Source organism: Jaculus jaculus, chromosome 1 (genome assembly GCF_020740685.1).
Source record: "Jaculus jaculus isolate mJacJac1 chromosome 1, mJacJac1.mat.Y.cur, whole genome shotgun sequence".
NCBI lineage: Eukaryota > Metazoa > Chordata > Mammalia > Rodentia > Dipodidae > Jaculus > Jaculus jaculus.
Genome location: NC_059102.1, coordinates 328773803 through 328795399, shown reverse-complemented (window position 1 = coordinate 328795399; position 21597 = coordinate 328773803). Strand labels below are relative to the sequence as shown.

The following is a 21597-nucleotide window of genomic DNA, read 5'->3' as shown; positions in this document are numbered from 1 at the left end:
ACAAGGTTTCCTAAAAGAATGACAGAATTCTGTCAGAATACTTGATGACCCACCAAAGATCAGTGGTAAGACCCTATTGCTGAAGACTCCATATGCAGCTGACACGTAAAATGGAACGGCATGGCTGGAGGCCAGGAGAGACTCAGTCCCCAGACAGTCAGCATGTCTAGTGCCAGAAGGTGCTACATGGGCAACTGGGGAAAATGACCAATATCTGTCCAAGCAACTCATGGTCTAACTTACTTAGCAACAAATAACCTGTTGTGATGCCCACACAAGTGCACTAGTCATGGTGGGGAACCAAGTGCTCTTGATTTGGCTAACTGATCCCCTCAGTGGTGCAGGACCCATAGCTGGAGCTGGGGAACAAGTCAGAACCATATCCAAACATAAGCCCACTCTCCAATATCAAGCTACCATCAATCATGGGGTACAAGAGGGCCTACACCTATTAAACTCTGTATGAAAAAAGTAAGGGTTATCTCATTTCTCCTAGTGCTAACTTACTCTCCGTTGGAGATTCTGCTTCTCTTTTTCAGATAGATGCAGATCCTAAGGAGAGAGCAACCCCACCATACCTCAAAAAGGCCCCGACTGAAACTAAGGAAAATTGGCAAAACAAGCAAAGGTGCTTTTTCCTGATAAACCAGATACCAGCACAAGGGGGAAGGAGACCAACATCAAGAAAAATCAACTCCTATCAAATCAGAGAGCCAGAGCCTCAGAGGCTCCCAACACCTCATCACTGAAGCAGACCAAAAATGAACCCAACATAGCTCAGGGAAATTTTGCAGAAGAGGGGGCGGAAAGGATGTCAGAGCCACATGTTGGGTCATGATATGCAGAGACATTTATCATACCAATAACTGTGGGCTAACTCCACAATGCACGAACCATATACATCAACAAGGAGGGGCTATTAGGAAGGGGGTACGTCACGGATGAGCCTAATAATGGTACCAAACTGCCTGTATTTGCTGAATAGAAGACTAATTTTAAAAAAAGATAGTTAATTTTTTAAAAAAGTGTCTAGGGCTGGAGAGATGGCTTAGCGGTTAAGCACTTGCCTATGAAGCCTAAGGACCCGGGTTCGAGGCTTGATTCTCCAGGACCCACATTAGTCAGATGCACAAGGGGGCGCACGCGTCTGGAGTTCATTTGCAGTGGCTAGAAGCCCTGGCATGCCCATTCTCACTCACTCTCTCTCTCTATCTGCCTCTTTCTCTGTCTGTCACTCTCAAATAAATAAATAAAAATGAACAAATTTTTTTAAAAAGTGTCTAAACCCTTATAATTCTCTCTAAATTAATAATGGTTATCCCATTTACCTGGTGCTGACTTCACTCTCCATTGGAGAATCTGTTTTTCTTTTTCAGATGTGAACTGGACTTGAGATAAATGACCAAGAACACTCCACCCCGGCCCCAGCTGAGACCAGAGAGGAATTCGGGAAATGAGCAAGGATGCTCCTCACTTGGTAAGGCTGATCTCAACACAAGGGTGATGGAGAAAGACACTGAGGACACTCAACACCTACCAAACCAGACACCTAGATGCTCCTAAGTGCCCATCACTGAAGTAGACTTAAAATGTTCCCCCAGCATGGCTCAGGGAATCTTTCAGAAGAGGGGACAGAAGATTGTTAGAGCCACAAGTTGGGACATTTTGCACAGCAATATTGCCTCTCCCTCATAACTGACTGCTGTCCCCATAATGCATGATCCAAAATACCCATGGGGTTGACCTGCATCCCCATTGAGGAAGGCTTCTTCAGAAAAAGGGCAAGGAGGATGGAATGGATGGTACCAACATGTGATGTTTACATACAAAATATGTCCATATATAATAATAAGTTTTTAAAATAAAATTTAACTTAAAAAACTTTGATACTCACCAATGATACTAAGTATTAAATATATATGTACATAATCATACAGACTCAAATATATGAAGTAAACAAACACCACATAGAAATCCAAGAAGTTGTAAAAAGAATAACTATTTGAAGAGTTAACAATTCAAGTCCACACTAGTATGTACATGATTTAATCCAAAATTAATAATTCCACATTAATTTCAAAGCCACATGGTTCATTTATGAAAATTGGCTATAGAGCATCTCATAAAGGAAATTGCAACACATTTCAGATTATCATTATCACAAAGAATACATTCTCTGACCAAAAGGCAATTAACATAAAAAGTTAATATTGAAAAGTTAAAGTAATGTTATAGGTTTAAAAATATTACAATCAGGTGCTATGGAGATGACTCAGTGATAATGTGCCTGCTGTACAAGCATAAGGACCCAAGTTTGTATCCCCAGCACCCACATAAAATGCCAGGCCTGGTGGTGTGTATAAGTAATCCCAGTGCTGGGGAGGTGAAGACAAGAGAATTGCTGGGGATTACTGACTAGTGAACTCTGGGTTAAATGAGGGGCATTGTCTCAAAGAATAAGAGAATGATTAAGGAAGACTCCAGACTTCAACCTCTGGTCTTCACACATGAGCACACACCTGCATGCACACCTACAAATACATATGACAACACACATACACATGTACACACTATACACATATGCACATGCAAAAAGAAAAATCTTCAAGTGATTTATAGGTAAATCATCAGGACAGTTTAAAAATCAGAGCAGCACTCAGGAGGCAGAAGTAGGAGGATCACCGTGAGTTCAATGCCACCCTGAGACTACATAGAGAATTCCAGGTCAGCCTGAGCTAAAGTGAGGCCCTACCTTGAAAAAAAAAAATACAGGAGAGGAGCAATGAAAATATTATGGATCAAAATTTGTAGGTAAATTTATTTAATGGGCAAAATAAATTAGACAAAATGACACTAGAGCCAGAGAGATACCTTGCTGGTTGAAATGCTTGTCTATGAAGCCAAAGGACCCAGGTTAACTTCTCCAAGACCCACATACGTCAAATGCAGAAAGTGGCGCACATGTCTAGAGTTCATTTGCAGTGGCTTAAGGCCCTGGCACACCCATTCTCTCTCTCTCTCTCTCAAATAAAAATAAATAAATAGAATAAATAGAAAAAACTAACAACACTAGACCCTCAAAAAGTACGTGGATGAAAATCATGAAGCATAAGATGGTGGCATAGGTACCACACCAAAGCAGCGTAGGGGGGAAAGCCAAAAAAAAAACAGCAAAATACACACTTTTACTAAAAAGTGAGGTGTATAGGAAATTGAAACATCAGCGGAGAAGTAGGAGAGATCCAGAGTATCCAGAGCCCGCATGGGCCGGCAGAAGTGCCTCCAGTGTGGCGGGTCTGCATGCCAGACTGCAGGGGCGGCGGCGCTGGGCTCCAGCCCAAGGAAAAGCCAGTCGAGGGGATTTTCCACTCACATTGGAGCTCTCCACAAACTCAAGAAACATGGAAAATCACGGTGAACAGTGGAGGAGCAGATCACCAGGTAGAAGAATGCGTGGAACAGCAAGCAAACCGAACAGGATCGGCTCCCTCCCCTCCACGTCACCAGTGCCCAGCCTGCGGAACAGCACAGTGGTCCAGAGACCCAGCCACACCTACTGAACTGACAGAGCACCAAAGAGAGACCCAGTCTAGAGCACAGCTGAGACCAATGCAGATACAGGAATCCTTTAGAACCCCAGCCAGACAAAACATGGAAAGAACCTCTCCTCGCCATATTATAATCAAACTACCAAACACACAAACCAAAGAAAAAATATTGAAAGCAGTCAGAGAGAAAAATCAAGTTACCTACAAAGGCAAGCCTATCAGGATTACAGTAGATTACTCAAAACAAACTTTAAAAGCCAGAAGGGCATGGAGTGATGTATTCCAAGTTCTGCCTGTGAAGCTATCCATTCAAATAGAGAGAGAAATAAGGACACTCCACGACAAAAGCAGGCTAAAGGACTACTTGAAGAAAAAACCAGTTCTACAGAAAATTCTTGAAAGAATCATCCATGCTGAAGAAAAAGAAAAACACACATATAAGGAACCGGGTAAAAACAAACAATACTGAAATACTAGTTAACACAAGCAAGCAAAGATAAAACCGGAAGAACTACCAAAAAACTGGCAAAAATGAATACACATCTTTCAATAATATCTCTTAGCATCAACAGCCTCAATGCCCCAACCAAAAGACATAGGTTTGCAGACTGGGTTAAAAAGCAGGATCCTTAGCCAGAGGCACAAGGGGGCGCACGCGTCTGGAGTTCGTTTGCAGAGGCTAGAAGCCCTGACGCGCCCATTCTCTCTCTCTGCTTCTATCTGTCTTTCTGTCTGTGTCTGTCACTCTCAAATAAATAAATTTAAAAAAAAAAAGCAGGATCCTTCAATTTGTTGCCTCTAAGAGACACACCTTTCTAAAATGGATGGACACTATCTTAGGGTGAAAGTTTGGAAAACAGTGTTTCAAGCAAATGGGCCGAGAAAACAAGCAGGGGTTGCTATCCTAATATCTGACAAGGTAGACTTCAGTCCAACATTAGTTAAGAAAGATAAGGAAGGCCACATTATATTGATGAAAGGTACCCTCCAACAGGAGGACATTACAATCCTAAATATATATACACCTAACATGGGGGACCCCAAATTCATCAAACAAACACTACTAACACTAAGGTCACAGATAACACCAAACAAAGTTGTAGTGGGTGACTTCAACACCCCACTCTCATCAATTGACAGGTCATCCCGGGAAAAAATAAACAGAGAGGCATCTGAACCAAATGAGGTCATAGAAGGAATAGACCTAATAGATATCTACAGGACATTTCATCCAAATACTGCAGAGTATGCATTCTTTTCAGCGGCACATGGAACTTTCTCTAAAATAGACCATATATTAGGACACAAAGCAAATCTTAACAAATACAGGAAAATTGATATAATTCCTTGCATTCTATCTAACCACAATGGGATCAAACTGCAAATCAATAGCAAGAAAGGCCATAGAGCATAAACAAAATCATGGAAATTAAACAACACAATACTAAATGATGAATGGGTCAATGAAGAAATCAAGAAGGAAATCAAAAAATTTATAGAGTCAAACGATAATGAGAACACAACATACCAAAATCTATGGGACACAATGAAGGCAGTCCTAAGAGGTAAATTTATAGCTTTAAGTGCCTATATTATGAAATTAGAAAGGTCACAACTAAATGACCTAATGCTTCACCTTAAAGCCTTGGAAAAAGAAGAGCAAGTCAAACCCAAAATCAGTAGGCGGGAAGAAATAATAAAGATTAGGGCAGAAATTAATGGAATAGAAACTGAAAAAACAGTCCAAAGAATCATTGAAACAAAGTGTTGGTTCTTTCAATGGATGAGCAAGATTGATAAACCCCTTAGCAAATCTGACCAAAAGATAGAGAGAAGAGACACAAATTAATAAAATCAGAGATGAAAAAGCTAACATCACAACAGATTCCAGAGAAATTCAAAAAATCATAGGGACATATTATAAAAACATATACTGCAGAAACTATGAAAATCTGGAAAAAATGGATGATTTCCTTGATTTATATGACCTACATAAATTAAATCAAGATGAGATTAATCACTTAAATAGACCTATAATAAGCATGGATATCCGAACAGTTATCAATAATCTCCCAACTAAAAAAAGCTCAGGCCTAGATGGATTCACTGCTGAATGTTACCAGACCTTCAAGGAAGAGCTAACACCATTGCTTTGTAAGCTTTTCCGTAAAATAGAAAAAGAAGGAATTCTACCAAACTCCTTCTATGAAGCCAGCATCACCCTGATACCAAAACCAGGCAATGATAGAACAAAAAAAGGAAATTACAGACCAATCTCCCTCATGAACATAGATGCAAAAATTCTCAACAAAATATAGGCAAACAGAATACAAGAATATATCAGAAAGATCATTCACCATGACCAAGTAGGCTTTATACCAGAGATGCAGGGATAGTTCAATATACACAAATCTATAAATGTAATACATTATATAAATGGATGGAAGGACAAAAATCACATGATCATCACATTAGACGCAGAGAAAGCATTTGACAAAAATCCAACATCCCTTCATGATAAAAGTCCTACAGAGACTGGGAATAGAAGGAACATATCTCAATATAATAAAGGCTACTTATGACAAGCCTACAGCCAACATATTACTAAATGGGGAAAAAATGGAAACTTTTCCACTAAAATCAGGAATAAGACAAGGGTGTCCACTGGCCCCACTTTTATTTAATATAGTACTGGAAGTCTTAGCCATAGCAATAAGGCAAGAGACACACATTAAAGGGATACAAATTGAAAAAGAAGAAATCAAGTTATCATTATTTGCAGATGACATGATTCTATATATAAAGGACCCTAAAGACTCTACTAGCAAACTGTTAGAGCTGATCAAAACCTACAGCCATGTAGCAGGATACAAAATAAATACACAGAAATCAATAGACTTCATATATGTTCACAGCAAACACACAGAGGATGAAATCAGAAAATCACTCCCATTCACGATTGCATCAAAGAAAATAAAGTACCTTGGAATAAACCTAACCAAGGAAGTAAAGGATCTCTACAGTGAAAACTTTAAAACACTCAAACGAGAAATTGCAGAAGACACTAAGAAGTGGAAAAACATCCCTTGCTCCTGAATTGGAAGAATCAATATTGTGAAAATGGCAATCTTACCAAAAGCAATCTACACATTTAATGTAATCCCTACCAAAATTCCAAAGGCAATCTTCACAGAAATACAAAAAACAGTGCAAAAATTCATTTGGAATCACAAAAAGCCTTGAATATCTAAATTATACTGAGCAACAAAAATAAGGCTGGTGGTATCACCATACCTGATTTTAACCTATACTACAGAGCCATAGTAACAAAAACAGCATGGTACTGGCACAAAAGCAGACATGTAGATCAATGGAACAGAATAGAGGACGCAGATGTCAGTCCAGGCAGCTATAGCCACCTGATATTCGATAAAAATGCCAAAAATAGTCGTTGGAGAAAACACAGCCTCTTCAGCAAATGGTGTTGGGAAAACTGGATATGTATCTGCAGAAGGATGAAAATAGATTCTTCTCTCTCTCCATGCACAAGAATTAAGTCCAAATGGATTAAAGACCTTAACATCAGACCTGAAACTCTGAAAGTACTAGAGGATAAAGTAGGGGAAACCCTTCAACATATTGGTCTTGGCAAAGACTTTCTGAATACAACTCCAATTGTTCAGGCAATAAAACCAGAGATTAACCACTGGGACCTCACGAAATTACAAAGATTTTTTTTACTGCAAAGGACACTGTGAATAACGCAAAGAGGAAATCTACAGAATGGGAAAAAAATCTTTGGCAGCTATATATCTGATAGAGAATTAATATCTAGGATATACAAAGAACTCAAAAAGTTAAATAATAAGAAATCAAACATGACAATTAGAAAATGGGCTATGGAGCTAAAAAGAGAGTTTTCAAAGGAAGAAATACAGATGGCGTATAAGCATCTAAAAAAATGTTCTACACCCCTAGTCATTAGGGAAATACAGATTAAAACTACATTGAGATTCCATCTCACTCCTGTCAGATTGGTTACCATCATGAAAACAAATTATCATAAATGTTAGCGGGGATGTCGAAAAAGAGGAACCCTTCTACACTGTTGGTGGGAATGCAATCTGGTCCAGCCATTATGGAAATCAGTGTGGAGGTTCCTTAACCAGCCAAAGATTGATCTACCATATGACCCAGCTTTAGCACTCCTAGGCATATATCATAAGGACGCATCTCATTTCCTTAGAAGTACATTCTCAATCATGTTTATTGCTGCTCAATTTATAATAGCTGGGAAATGGAATCAGCCTAGACGTCCCTCAACTGATGAGTGGATAATGAAGATATGGCACATTTATACAATGGAGTTCTACTCGGCGGTAAAGAAAAATGAAGTCATGAAATTTACAGAAAAATGGATGGATCCAGAAAGGATTATACTAAGTGAGGTAACCCAGGCCCAGAAAGCCAAGCGCTGCATGTTCTCTCTCATATGTGGATCCTAGGTACAGATGATTGGGTTTCTATGTGAGAAGGAAAAAACTCAGTAGCAGATGCCAGCAAGCTAAAAACGAGATACAAAGAGAAGGGAAGGGGGCTGGAGAGATGGCTTAGCGGTTAAGCGCTTGCCTGTGAAGCCTAAGGACCCCGGTTCGAGGCTCAGTTCCCCAGGTCCCTCTTTAGCCAGATGCACAAGGGGGCGCACGCGTCTGGAGTTCGTTTGCAGAGGCTGGAAGCCCTGGCGCGCCCATTCTCTCTCTCCCCCTCTGTCTTTCTCTCTGTGTCTGTAGCTCTCAAATAAATAAATAAATAAATTTTTTTTAAAAAATGAGAAGGGAAGGGAGGAAGATACTTAATAGGTTGGTATTGTATATATGTAAGTAGAAGAATAGATTAATGGGGTGAAAAGGCCAAAAGCGAGGTCAGGGGAGGAGACTGAGTAAAGTAAAGGTGGAGGGATGGCTTATCAAAATCTGAGAGGATAAAAATAAATCAAATGGAATCCTTCAGTTTTGGACAATGGAACACTCAGGAGCCATAGGTCATTGCTAGAAAATTTTCCATGCCAGGGATGGGACACCTTCCAGCGAGTTGTTGGCCAAGGAGGCCCCTGATGCCCTCAAAACATTATAGGCCTTGTCAAGGCCCTTGGTTTCCCACCAGGAATAGATGGTAAGACCCTATTGCTGAAGACTCCACATATTTGAGCTGCAAGGCCACTGAGAAATCCTCCTGGAACTGAGGTGATAACCTCCTCCATGTACACCAGCTGACAGAAAGCTGGAAGAAGCCATTCTGCATGCAGTTCAATGAGAGAACAAGAAATCACCTGTGAAGATACTCAACAATGGACACTGCAAGTCTTATAATTGGCCAGTCAGGCCAAATGAGCCAGCAGGTGCAATAGTGGCATGTCTGTCATGGTAGAAACCAACTGCCCTCTAATTGGACTTGAGGCCCACTCCAAGGGAGGAAATGCATCCCTGATACTGAAAACTTAAAACAGGGGTAGTCATGAGCCCTAGGGTTGTAACATCTGCTGATGTCTGGATTAGTGTATATACTATGCTTATCAAACTGCAGAGTAAGCACTTCTCTTAATATTCATACCCTTATATTAATGCTACCCTCACTTTGCATAGAGAATCTTCTCTTTTCAGATGGCAGTGACCTTGAGGCAACTGAGTAGGAATCATGGTGCTGGAAAGAAGTGACTAGAGTACTGAGTAACATCTCAATCACACTTTCCAAGGCTCAGGGTCTAATGCAGAAGAGGTGGCAGAAAGAGCCAAAGGAAGGGTTGGACTCCTTACAACGTGCTCCCTCCAGACAAAAAATTGGCCTCGATATCCATGATCTCATGATGCCTGACACTACCTACATAAGACCATCATAAGAGGAGGGAAGGATCATGGCATCCAAATAGAAGAGAAACTTATTGAGATGGGGAGTGGATGTGATGGAGAAGGGAATTTCAAAGGAAAAAAGGAGAGAGGGGAGTATTACCATGGAATATTTTTTATAATCATAGAAAGGTGTATGTCACGATGCTCACCTTTTGTTGGAGGTTTTTGATTACTGATTTAATCATAATACTTATTGTTATGTTTAGATTTTGTATTTATTCATGATTCAGTTTTGGTAAGTAAATAAAATTTATCCATTTTTTTCTAGGTTATCCAATTTTTTGGCATTTAACAGTTCATAGTAGTCTCATGGACTTGTAGTATTTTCATATTTAGTTTTGTAAACTGAAATTCCCAGCAAAATCCACACCTGTGTCACACATTCTACAAGGCTAATAGGCTGGATAAAACTTCTGTGATTGTGGAGAGCTGGAATGTTACAAGTCCAGAGCCAAACTATCTTGGGTTATCTTTAGCCTCCTTAAATCCCTTAATAGCCATTTATTGTCCACCACTGTGTTTGACCTAACATATTTGTGACTTTCAGCTAAAATCCTTTTTGGAATGTACAAACAGAGCCCTAGTTTCTACCAACCCAAAGGTTAATAATGTTAAGAAAAATGCTTTAAAGTGTTGTGGGGTTTTTTTGAAGCCTAATGTACTATTTTTCTTTGATTTTTTGTTTTGTTTTTGCTTGTTTTGTTTTATTTGGTTTGAGGTAGGGTTTAACTCTAGCGTAGGCTAACCAAGAACTTCCTCAGTAGCATTAGGTTGGCCCCAAACTCATGAAAATCCTCCTACCTCAGTCTCCAGTGCTGGGATTATAGAGGTGAACCACCACACCCTGTTTTTGGGGGGTTTTTTTTGGTTTGTTTGTTTGTTTGTGTTTTTATTTTGATTTCTTATTAACATTTATAGTGAGATTAAGACAATAACTTCTCTCTGTGTTGGGCAAAGGAAGCAATACCCTTAGCACCAAAGGGGTCTGTTTGGGGTTGAATTATGTCCCCTGCATGACATGTTGATGTGTAATTCCTGTCACTATCAATGCGACTGTATTTGCAAACAGTGTCTTTCAGATGTTGTCAAGTTAAGATGCGGTCTTCAGAGCACCCTGAATCCAACATGGCTAGTGTCATTACAAGAAGAAAGAATAGAAGAGATGGCTTAGTGGTTAAGGCACTTTATTAGAATGTCAAAGGACCCAGGTTCAGTTCCTCAGTGCCCACGTAAAGCCAGATGCATAAGGTGGTACATGTGACTGTAGTTCTCTTGCAGTAGCTAGAGGCCCATCCTCCCTCCCTCTCTCTCAAATAAATAAATGTGTTTTAAAAATCTTATTTTAAAAAGGGGAGAGAATATTGGTCATAAATATATACACAATACCACTGAAGACATAGATACAGATGGAAGAAAGTCATGTACACAATGATTAAAAACTGGAGTTCTCCTCCATATGCTAAGGCAGGCCAGGGCTTCTAAAACCTGAGGGAGGCATGGAATGTCCCTCCCCTAAAAGCACAAATAAAGAAGGGGCTTGCCAACACCTCAATTTTAGTCTCAGAATAGAATTCCAAATTTATTTGTTTGTTTGTTTGTTTGTTTGTTTGTTTGTTTGAAGGTAGGGTCTTGCTCTAGCCCAGGCTGACCTGAAATTCACTGTGTATTCTTAGGTTGGCCTCAACCTCACAGTAATCCTCCTACCTCTGACTCCTGCATGCTGAGATTAAAGGCATGCACCACCATGCCCGGCCGAATAGTGTTTTAGTCACTCTCTTGTGGTACTCATTATGGCAACAGTAGTAAACTAATAACGCCATGAGCACTGCCCTATTGCACAATGCTCTCTGGCCTTCCCTTTCTTCCAGCAATCTCTACTCTGGTTTTGATTTATCTGTAAGCTCTGACTATACCCTCCCACCCATCAAATGACTCACTTTCCTTCTATGTTCCCAACATTTTGGATTCAGAATGTCTTTAAAGGCCTACTTAATCCCTGGCCTATGGTACTATTGAGATGTGGTGGAATCTTTAAGAGGTGAGACTTCATAGAAGTAAGTTATCTCACTAGAGGGTGTACCCTTGGAAGTAATACACTGGTCCCTTGCTACGTTTCTCTGCTTCACAGACATCATGAGGTGATCAGATCTTCCCCATTGCATATTTCTGCCACAATAGGGCATGCCACGACAGCCCTATAGCTAGAGGTCCAAGGACTATGGACTAGAACTTTTGCAACTATGAACCAAAATATATCTTTTCTCCTTTTAAATTGATCACCTGAATTATTTTGTCAAAGTAATAGAAAGCCGATTAATACATAAGTGTTGCGCTGAATGTCCAGTAGGAATATACACATCTTTTTTACTTAATCTTACCTTTATTCATTTAAATCAAGAGTTAAACACTTATATTCAAGACTTTTAAGAGCAGGTAAAGTTCTAGTGATGTGGCTTAGTTATGCAGCACTGATCTAGCATGAACAACCAACCCCCTGGGTTCATCCTCTAATACTCAAAAATAAATAAATAAATATCAGAAACAAATAAACTAGTTGTTTTCCAGAGATGTGACCAGCAAGTAGTTTTACTGCCCAGAACATTTGCACTAAGATAGATATTCTTGCTAACTTACCCTCTATTACAAGTATAATTAATTTGAGATCCAAATCCAATGTCTGAGCCTATGTGCACCATGCCATTCATAGGGTCTGAAGGAGTTGTACATGATTTACCTATGAGAAAGAAACAGAAATTTGGAGCCAAGTAAAGTAAACTGAACTTTTCTTTGTACACTAAATCCCAACCCAACTATAGCTTACTGTATAGTCTATGCTAATCCTTTAGTATAAGCCACCAGGTAAGCACTATTTTCCAAAAAGTCTTTCATCCAACTATTTTCCTATCCTCACATTGCAGCACACAGAAACATGCACATTTTGTTTATTACAAACATGCTATCCAAGTATCATAGTTCATAGGTCTCAGAGCCTGGAATTTTCTCATCTCTTAGTAATTAAATTCATTTTTCTTGCATTCTGAGTCATTAATTAGTTTTAGTTGTGAAAATAAGATATGCATAGTGAATAGGGATTTCCCTTCAATCATGCTTTGTATTTCACACTTGTAACTGAGGTGGCAAAAGCAACATCTACATCTACAAAAAAACATCTACAAAAGTAACGCACATGTACTATACCTTAGGCAAAATTAAGTTATACATGCTTTAGTTTTAAAATTTGAACTAACTGAAGTAGACCCTATACATGTTTGACAGTCAAAAGGAAGTTTTCTCTGCAGAGATACTTACGTATGCACATGCCTTCAGCACTTGTCCAGGTTGAGTTGTCTTGGCAAGTGATAGAGAACTGCCTCCTCATATATCCAGGGCGACATTCATACTTCAAAGATGTCCCAATAGAAAACTCAGACTCATCAGTTGGATTTGTAGGCCTGGCAAATGAAAATTGTGCCGGGGCTGCACAATGACCTAAGATGGAGATCATAGCAAAGCAGATAATAGAGGAATTTACATTCTGCCTCCTTTTCCTCTCCAGTATACTTTATAGATGTATTCAAAGAAAAAGAATATTTTATAACAAAGGATTGATTCCTTTAATGGGTATCTTTAAAATAAGTTTAAATCTTTTAGTTCATATCATACCATTAAAGTCTACTGACTGAAGCAATATATATGTAGCTTAATTAACAGGTTATATTATGTAAATTAATGTAATTAAGATAGTTTAAGGAAACAAACTGGCTTATTGAAGATGAAACTCTTAATTCATAGCTTCAAATTTCAGCCAATCAGAAAGTATCTGTGCCTGGACTTCATCTATCTCCCACGTGCCATTCTCAAGATGTACTCAAGTATTATCCACTACTCATCACACTGGTGGTTAACCAAATCTACTAGGCCAATCATTTTCCTCTCTGGCCCTCAGAAGTGGTCAGCACAGATGGAAGAGACAAAACTCAACAACCTTAGTTTACTTCACTTTGTGAAAGCATGCATTTTCTCACACACATTTTAAATTCTAGTCTCAGCTACCTCGTCTGAAGGCCTACTATGTTTGAGCTAATGTAATAAAATTGCCATTTAAGGTCATCTAATATGTAATCAAGAAGAAATATCTGTGGGAACAAAGCATTTTAGTTTTGGAAATATTCTTTTTTTTTTAACTTTCCCTCCCACAATCCCCATTGGTTAATTTAAATTATTAAGGAAAGATGAATGCATAAGAATTTTTTTGCAATATATTCTTAGCTGTGTTTAAAATTTTTTTTTACCCATGTACATGTATGTATATGTATAGGTATGGGCACAACAGTCTCATGCCACTGCAAAGAAATTCCCATCTGGCTTTACATATGTGGCTGGAAAATGGAATCCCCACTGATAGACTTTATAAACAAGCACCTTAACTGAGCCATCTCCTCAGCCTCAGATATTAGCTGTTTTGAATTGATTCCAGTTGATTTGGGCTCTACATATGATCATTTTTGGCAACCCCAGCCAAATATGTACTTGGAAAAATGTTTGTCCCACAGTAATGGCCCAGTGATATGGGCATGTTTGTGAAGTCCAATTTCTTAGTGCTCTTTGTTCAATCCTCTAGAGACATTCTGACTTTGGTGGGTCTGCTAAGTCAAGCAGATGCTAAAAGAATAATAATAAGGGCTGAGGAAATGGCTCAGCAGATAAAGCACTTGCTGCTCAAGCTGCAGTGCATGAATTCAGTCCCCAGACTCCACATATGAATCCAGAAGCTATGGTGTTCCCAGCATACTGACGCTAATGGTAAGATGGGATGCAGAGATAGAACTATCCAGAAACTCAAGGTAAACCTAGCAAAGAATAGCAGAACAAGAAATCAGAGTGAGAAACCTTGCCTCAAATGAGGTAGACAGGCAAGGACTCACCCAAAAGTCGTCCTGTGTCCTCTACATGTGCACTGTGGCACGCATGCACCTGCACTCATATACAAACATATACACACATGAGTATGTACACATTCACAAATAATAATGATGATGGAGCAAAACTAATCAGTCAACAAACATTAGAAGAATCATATTAAAATATTCAATTTTACTATATATATATATTTATCTATTTCTCCTTTTAATGATAGTCATCTCCATATATTGTGATGTTATGTCATTGAATCATAAAAATTGAAATTGCTCTATTTTGTAAAAGGTCAACCCTCATCATAGTAAAACAAAACTGATACTTGGAATAAATCTTTTTTGTTTTGTTATGTTTTTTTGAGGTAGGACCTCACTGTAGCTCAGGCTGACCTGGAATTCACTTTGTAGTCTCAGGGTGGTCTTGAACTCATGGTGATTCTCCTACCTCTGCCTTTTGAGTGCTGGGATTAAAGGCACACAACACCACACCCAGCTTTAGAACAAATCATAATTTAGGTTTTAGTGTATTTGTGAGACAAATAAATATAAATGGTACACTTAATATCTATTGTGTTAATAATTATTTAAATATAAGCACAATAGTCATTTAAAGATCATAATGTGGGGCTGGAGAGTGGTTAGTGGTTAAGGTGCTTGCTTGCAAAGCCTAAGGACCCACATAAGCCAGATGCATATAGGTGAAGCAAGCACAAGGTGGCGCATCCCCACTAGATGGCAACAAGCACCTGGAGTTTGATTGCAGTAGGTGAGGCTCTGGCATGCCAATTCTCTCTCTCTCTCTCAAAGTAAACAAATAAATAAATACCTTAATGCCATACCAGCATTACCTTGTCTTTTATTTAGTGTTTTCCAACTTTTTACATAATTTGCCCTGTCTCTGATCATGTGCAATGTCCCTTTTGTTTATATTATACAGTTTTACTTTTGGTTGTCATTGATTTTTTGAGGTAGGGTCTCTCTCTAGCAGAAGCTGACCTGGAATTCACTACACAGTCTCAAAGTAGCCTTGAACTCATGGTAATCATCCTACCTCTGCCTCCCAAGTGGTGGGATTAAAGGCATGTGCCACCACATCTAGCCAGTTTTGCTTTTTAATTCATTATAACAGAAGTTCCCAAACTTCACAGTGTCCTTAGAGTCTTAGTAATTTTTAGTTTTTGTTGTCGTTGTTGTTTTGTTTTTTGAGGTAGTCTCTGGCGTAGGTTGGCCTTGAACTCATAGGGAGCATCCCGAGTGCTGGAATTAAAGGTGTATGCCCCTATACTCAGATCCTTAGTAACTTTTTTTTTTTTTGCAAGCAGAGCGAGAAAGACAGCAGAGAGAGAATGGGCATGCCAGGGCCTCTAGCCACTGCAAACAAACTCCAGATGCATGTGTGCATCTGGCTTGATGTTGGTACAGGGAATCAAATCCAGGTTATTAGGCTTTTCAGGCAAGTGCCTTAAATGCTGAGCCATCTCTCCAGCCCTCTGTAATTTTTTTTTGATGAGGTAGCAAGCCTTCTAGCCCACGCTGACCTAGAATTCACTATGTAGTTTCATGGTAGCTTTGAACTCATGGTGATCATCCACCTCTGCCTCCCAAGTGCTAGGATTAAAGGTATGTGCCACCATACCTAGCATCCTTAATTGTTCCACGTATGAAAGGAAGAATAGTATAACTGGCTGTTAATATTTAACAAATTATTGCCATATTTGAGATTAAATCTATTTTACTTTTTGTCTTTCCTTTTTGTATTCTTTGCTGTCTTTTGTTTTACTTTAATTGGCACTTGTATTTATCATTTTATTATTTCCTTTTATAGATTACATATTATTTTTTTTCTTTCAAAGATAATATGATTGCAACATATAAATACCTACTAATAATAAATATTTCCTCAACAAGAACCATAGAAAATCCCCAACTCCATTTCTTCCTATCCTCTGATGTTAACATACACTTAAATTCTACATTTATTTTAAGCCACCACTAATCATCACCATTGCAGATGTTGCAGGCTGCTTGCTAATCTTCAGTTGTTTGCTATGAGGCTGGAAACTAATAGCAATAAACACCTTCATGGGCTCAAGTAAAAGTTTAAGAAGCCTACCTAGGAAAGCTAAGTGCTACAGCTTAGATGTGAAACATAGTTCACTGGCTCATGTTTGAATATTTGCTCCTCAGCTAGATATGGAGTCTTTAGGATGTGGGTCTAGCTGGCAGAGGTAGGTTACTAGGGGTAGGCCTTTCATTAGTATATCTACTTCTGGTCCAAGAGACTATATCTCTATTGGTTCAGGGCATCACAATTGCGATAATTTGTTTTAGTATTGTATTAGTTACTTTTCTCTGACCATAGTTAGTATGGGTCCTCCCACTGTAATTAACCTAATCTAGAACCTACCTCAAAGATATCCCAGAGATTTGTTTCCATGGTATTCTTGATCTTGTCAAGTCGACAGCTAAGATTAACCATCACAAGTACTGAGATGAAACCAATATAAATGATACAGTGTCAAAAATATTAGCTTTGGGGTTTAGCAGTTAAGGCACTTGCCTGTGAAGCCTAAGGACCCATGTTTGGTCTCTCTCCAGATCCCACGTAAGCCAGACACACAAAAGTGATACAAGCTCAGGTCACACATGTGCACAAGGTGGTGCAAGTATTTGGAGTTAGACTGCAGTGGCTAAGACCCTGGCATGCCAATTCTCTCTCACTCTTTCCCAAACACACACACACACACACACACACACACACACAAATATCTTATAATTTCTAATTTATGCAAATAGCTTAATGTATCAGAGCCTCAACTTTTTCTTCTCAAAAGGGGATGACAATAACTAGCAGGTTTGCTGGAAAAATCAAAGGCAGTTTATGCAAAGTTTATAGTAGCATCACATATATAAAGAAGCCTTAGTAAGCCATACTTAAAATTGTTCCTCATAGGCTGGGCGTGGTGGCACATCCCTTTAATCCCAGCACTCAAGAGGCAGAGGTAGGAGGATTGCCATGAGTTCAAGGCCACCCTGAGATTTAATAGTGAATTCCAAGTCAGCCTGGGCTAGAGTGAGACCGTACCTTGAAAAACAAACCAAAACAAAAACTTGTTCCTTACATAAAAGGAAGAATAATATAAATCGGGCACATATTACTATTTCCAAGTTTACAGAAAATAAGCATATTTTATCAGGAAAGCCAGGGAAGAGCGCATTGACTAGTTACCTCAAAGCTCTTCAGGATGAGTGTGTCCCAGATTCAGCCTAGAGCCTACTGTCTACACTCACAGACCGCCATGGTTCCTCAAGGGCCACCAACAGACACTAGAATTCCTAAATAGCTTTTTACTTTCCCTGATGATAATGGCTATAATGAGAATTAGGAACCAACTCTACATCCCCTATTTAAGGAAAGAATGATGAAATTTCCTCCACTTCCAGTGCAGATCTGTCCCACACAGCCTACTGTTGGCCATGGGCTCCTGGCCTATGCTGCTGCCTCGTCGAGTTCCGTCCTGGCCTCTCGCTGTACTGCAGCCCTTTCTGCTTTACCCAGTTTTCTAAAGACACATAACCAGTCCATGACACAAAGTGTTCTGTGTGAAATCCTTTCATTTTATTGTAACCTACATTCTTCCTCCAGGCCTAACGCTCCACTTTCCCACTGAAGCCTTCCTTGGTCCTGCAGAGATCGGAAACCTAAGCTAATTCTCTTTACACCATGCTATACAGACTCTTTCCTTTCTCTTTTTTCCAAGGCAGTGTCTCTCACTCTAGCCAAGACTGACCTGGAATTCACTCTGTAGTCCCAGGCTGGCCTTACACTCACAGTGATCCTCCTACCTCTGCCTCCCAAGTGCTGATATTGAAGGCATGTGCCACCATGCCCGGCCTCCTTTTGTATTTTATCAATGATATTTTATTATTACAATTTATGCTTTTTAAATTTGCATGCTTTTTTTTTTTCCAGGTAGGATCTAGCTCTAGCCCAGGCTGACTTGTAATTCACTATGTAGTCTCAGGATAGCCTTGAACTCAAAGCAATCCCCCTACCTCTGCCTCCCATGCTGTGATGGAAGGTGTGTGCCACCTAGTCTGGCTAATTGTGCATGTTTTTAAGAGTATCTATTTCTTTCAACAGTTATGAGAAACATATAATTTGAGGGTAAGAGACCAGATGTCTTTTGTTCCTCTAGATGAATACAGGGTCAGGTCCTTAGTATCCAACTATATGTACTCAACAAATATATTTGTTGTAACAAGAAAATAAACAATAAACTGCCTGAAGAACTTAAAATTCCATCAAGATTCTAAACTGGCCATATTCCCAGAAACTCTCATTTGCTGAATCTAGGTTAGAGTCCAGATATCTCTATCTTCAAAAGCTTCACAGGTGGTCTGATAGGTAATAGCACTTTGAGAACCATTGTATAAACAGGAAAAAAAAAAATGACTGAGTGAAAATCAGTTTCTATGATTTCAAATATTAGGTCCTTACCTTTTATCTAGCTGATATGTGGGGTGAATGTAGTGCTGACTTTTTTGTTTGTTTGTTTGATTTTTTCAAGGCAGAGTCTCATTCTATCCCAGGCTGACCTAGAACTCACAGTGTTCCTCTTACTTCTGCCTCCTAAGTGCTACAATTAAAGATATGAGCCACTATACACAGCTTAGTACTGATACTTTTAAGAAATTCCAAGCACAGCCCTTAGTGCCAAAACTAGTAGAAAGGCTGCACATCATAGCATGGACCCCAGCGAAGGGCTGGCAAGAGATCTCAAGCAACAGAGCAAATTGCATGAGATAGTCCTGGACAGTATTTCTTTTTTTTTAAATAAACTTTTATTTATTTTTTTTAATTTATTTGAAAGCAAATAGAGATATAAGAGAGGGGGAGAGAGACAGAGAAAGAATATGGGTGAGCTAGGGCCTCCAACCACTGCAAAGGAACTCCAAATGCATGCACCACTGTACATCTTGCTTTATGAACCTGGGTTGTTAGGCTTTTCAGGCAGGCATCTTAACTGCTGAGCCATTTCTCCAGCCCAGTATTTCTTTCTTTAATTACATACACTTCTAGCCTGAGTTGTGCATATAAATAGTGTATGTAATAACAACAATGTAAATTTGTCTAATAGATCAAATGAAAAGGTTCATATGACCCTTTAACAGGTAAAGCTCAATCTATTTCCTTTTCCTCCTATTACCAATCCCTCAAATTTTGACTATTTTCTATGATACATTTATGTGTACTCCATAAATTCAAGTTCATTTTGTTTTGCTTTTTGTTGTTGTTGTTGTTTTGTTTTTCCAGATAGGGTCTCACTCCAGCCCAGGCTGACCAGGCACTCACTCTGTAGTCTCATGCTGGCCTCAAGCTCACAGTGATCCTCCCACCTCTGCCTCCCAAGTGCTGGGATTAAAGGTATGCACCACCATGCCTGGCACTCAAGATCTTTTTATGCCTTCTATTACATACCACTAATGGGTATTGATTACATATGTGTATGCACAATGAAACTTAATGAAACCAAGACAGCAAGCATTTTTTTCATACTCTGAGTCCCTTTCACATGTGGAATCTACCCATCCTCTGTCTTCTCTATGCACTTCCAACCTACAGATGGAACTTTCAAGAATTTCATGTAAACTATATCACTTTGGCCTAGCTTTACACAGCATCATTATTTTGAAGTTGATACAGGTTATTACATGTATAAAAATGACTTATTTTGTTGACAAGAACTATTCAATTCTACAAATAAATAGACCTTAATATAGCTTATCTATTCATCCATTGAAGAAAATTGGATTTTTTCCATTCATTGCCTATTATCAATAAAATTTCCATGAAATTTAAGGTAGTAATCTTTGTGTGGACACAGGGTTTTACTTTTATTGGGTAAAAACCTTGTAGTAAAATGCTCAGTCACACGTTGCTTTTCAGTGGATGCATTATCTGCTGCTAAACAGAACATGACAGTTGTAGTTACTTCATTTATTGTCAACAACTGGCATAGTCAGCCTTCTTAATTTTAGACATTTTCATAGTATACATTATTTTATTGTGGGTCTTGTTTTGGATGACTCAACCTACTTTTGAGGAGCAGTAAACTTTTGCTCCAGAAAAAGCTGTAACCTGGGCTACACATGATTCCATTCTGCATAGTTTCCTCTTCAGTGAAGGGTTCTGCAAAAGTTTTACTTCAGCAATTTTATCAATTACAAAAAGAGCACTAACTCAAAACTAAGTTTATGACACAGGTATGTTATGTTCAAATAAAAATATAAGGAAAGCCAGTTGTGATGGCACATAGCTTTAATCCCAGCACTAGGAGGATGGTTGTGAGTTTGAGGCCAGCCAGGGACTACAGAGTGCCAGGTCAGCCTGGGCTACAGTGAGACCCTACCTCAACAACAACAACAAATTATATATGTGGAAATGTGACACAGAGGGAATTAGCATTTAATGCTTTGCTAGTTGTAATGATTAATATGATCATTAGGTAACACCTAAAGGGACAAATGTCACAATCTTTGCTAGTAGTGGTGTGTATAAGGCTACATTTTAACTAGTCTTCTTGATACTTTCTAGATTTTTTTTATTTGTTAACATCTGGCTGACATTATTCCTTCTTCTGTATGCCTCTTACATAAAGTTTGTGTACCTATGTCCTTGTAGAGGCAAAAAGGCCATTAGCTCTGCCATTTTGTTTGTTGGAATTAGCCTTATCTTCACTGAGTATTTCTGTGCAAGACATTTTTGAAGTTACTTGACCAAGTGTGAAGATTATTTTATATGAAATTAGATAAAAAACAATAAGTCACTCACCTGAGATATAAAAACTGAAATGCATCACAAAGCACAGAAAGCAAACTGGAATTCTCCTTTCTTTTTTCTTTTAAAAAATATTTTTATTTATTATTATAAGAGAGAGAGAGAAGACAGACAGAGAGAATGGGTACACCAGGGTCTCTAGCTGCTGCAGATGAACTCCAGATACATGCACTTCTTTGTGCATCCGGCTTTATGTGGGAGGCTTTGCAAGGAAGTGCCTTAACTACTGAGCCATCTCTCCAGTGCCTGGAACTCCCCTTCTTTTTATCACCACTGACATATTAGAGACAACAAAATTGACCTACAAGAGGATCTGAAGAAAGCCAGAGTCCACCTGTGCTAAACATTGTCCAAAGTAACACTAAACTAGTGTGTGTTTTAATGGC

The 21597-nt window shown here is 39.0% G+C and overlaps 1 protein-coding gene across 3 annotated transcripts in view; it reads right to left on the bottom strand.

Annotated features, from left to right (window-relative positions):
• Nucleotides 1-21597, bottom strand: part of Cr1l (complement C3b/C4b receptor 1 like) — an 83135-nt gene that overhangs the window by 59122 nt on the left and 2416 nt on the right. For all 3 annotated transcript variants that reach the window (XM_045144798.1, XM_045144801.1, XM_045144806.1), the window contains exons 2-3: nucleotides 12764-12943; nucleotides 12089-12188 (exon numbers count right to left, since the gene is read on the bottom strand). In XM_045144798.1, the coding sequence (XP_045000733.1) occupies nucleotides 12089-12188; nucleotides 12764-12943 (280 nt within the window). The remainder of the gene's footprint in view (nucleotides 1-12088; nucleotides 12189-12763; nucleotides 12944-21597) is intronic.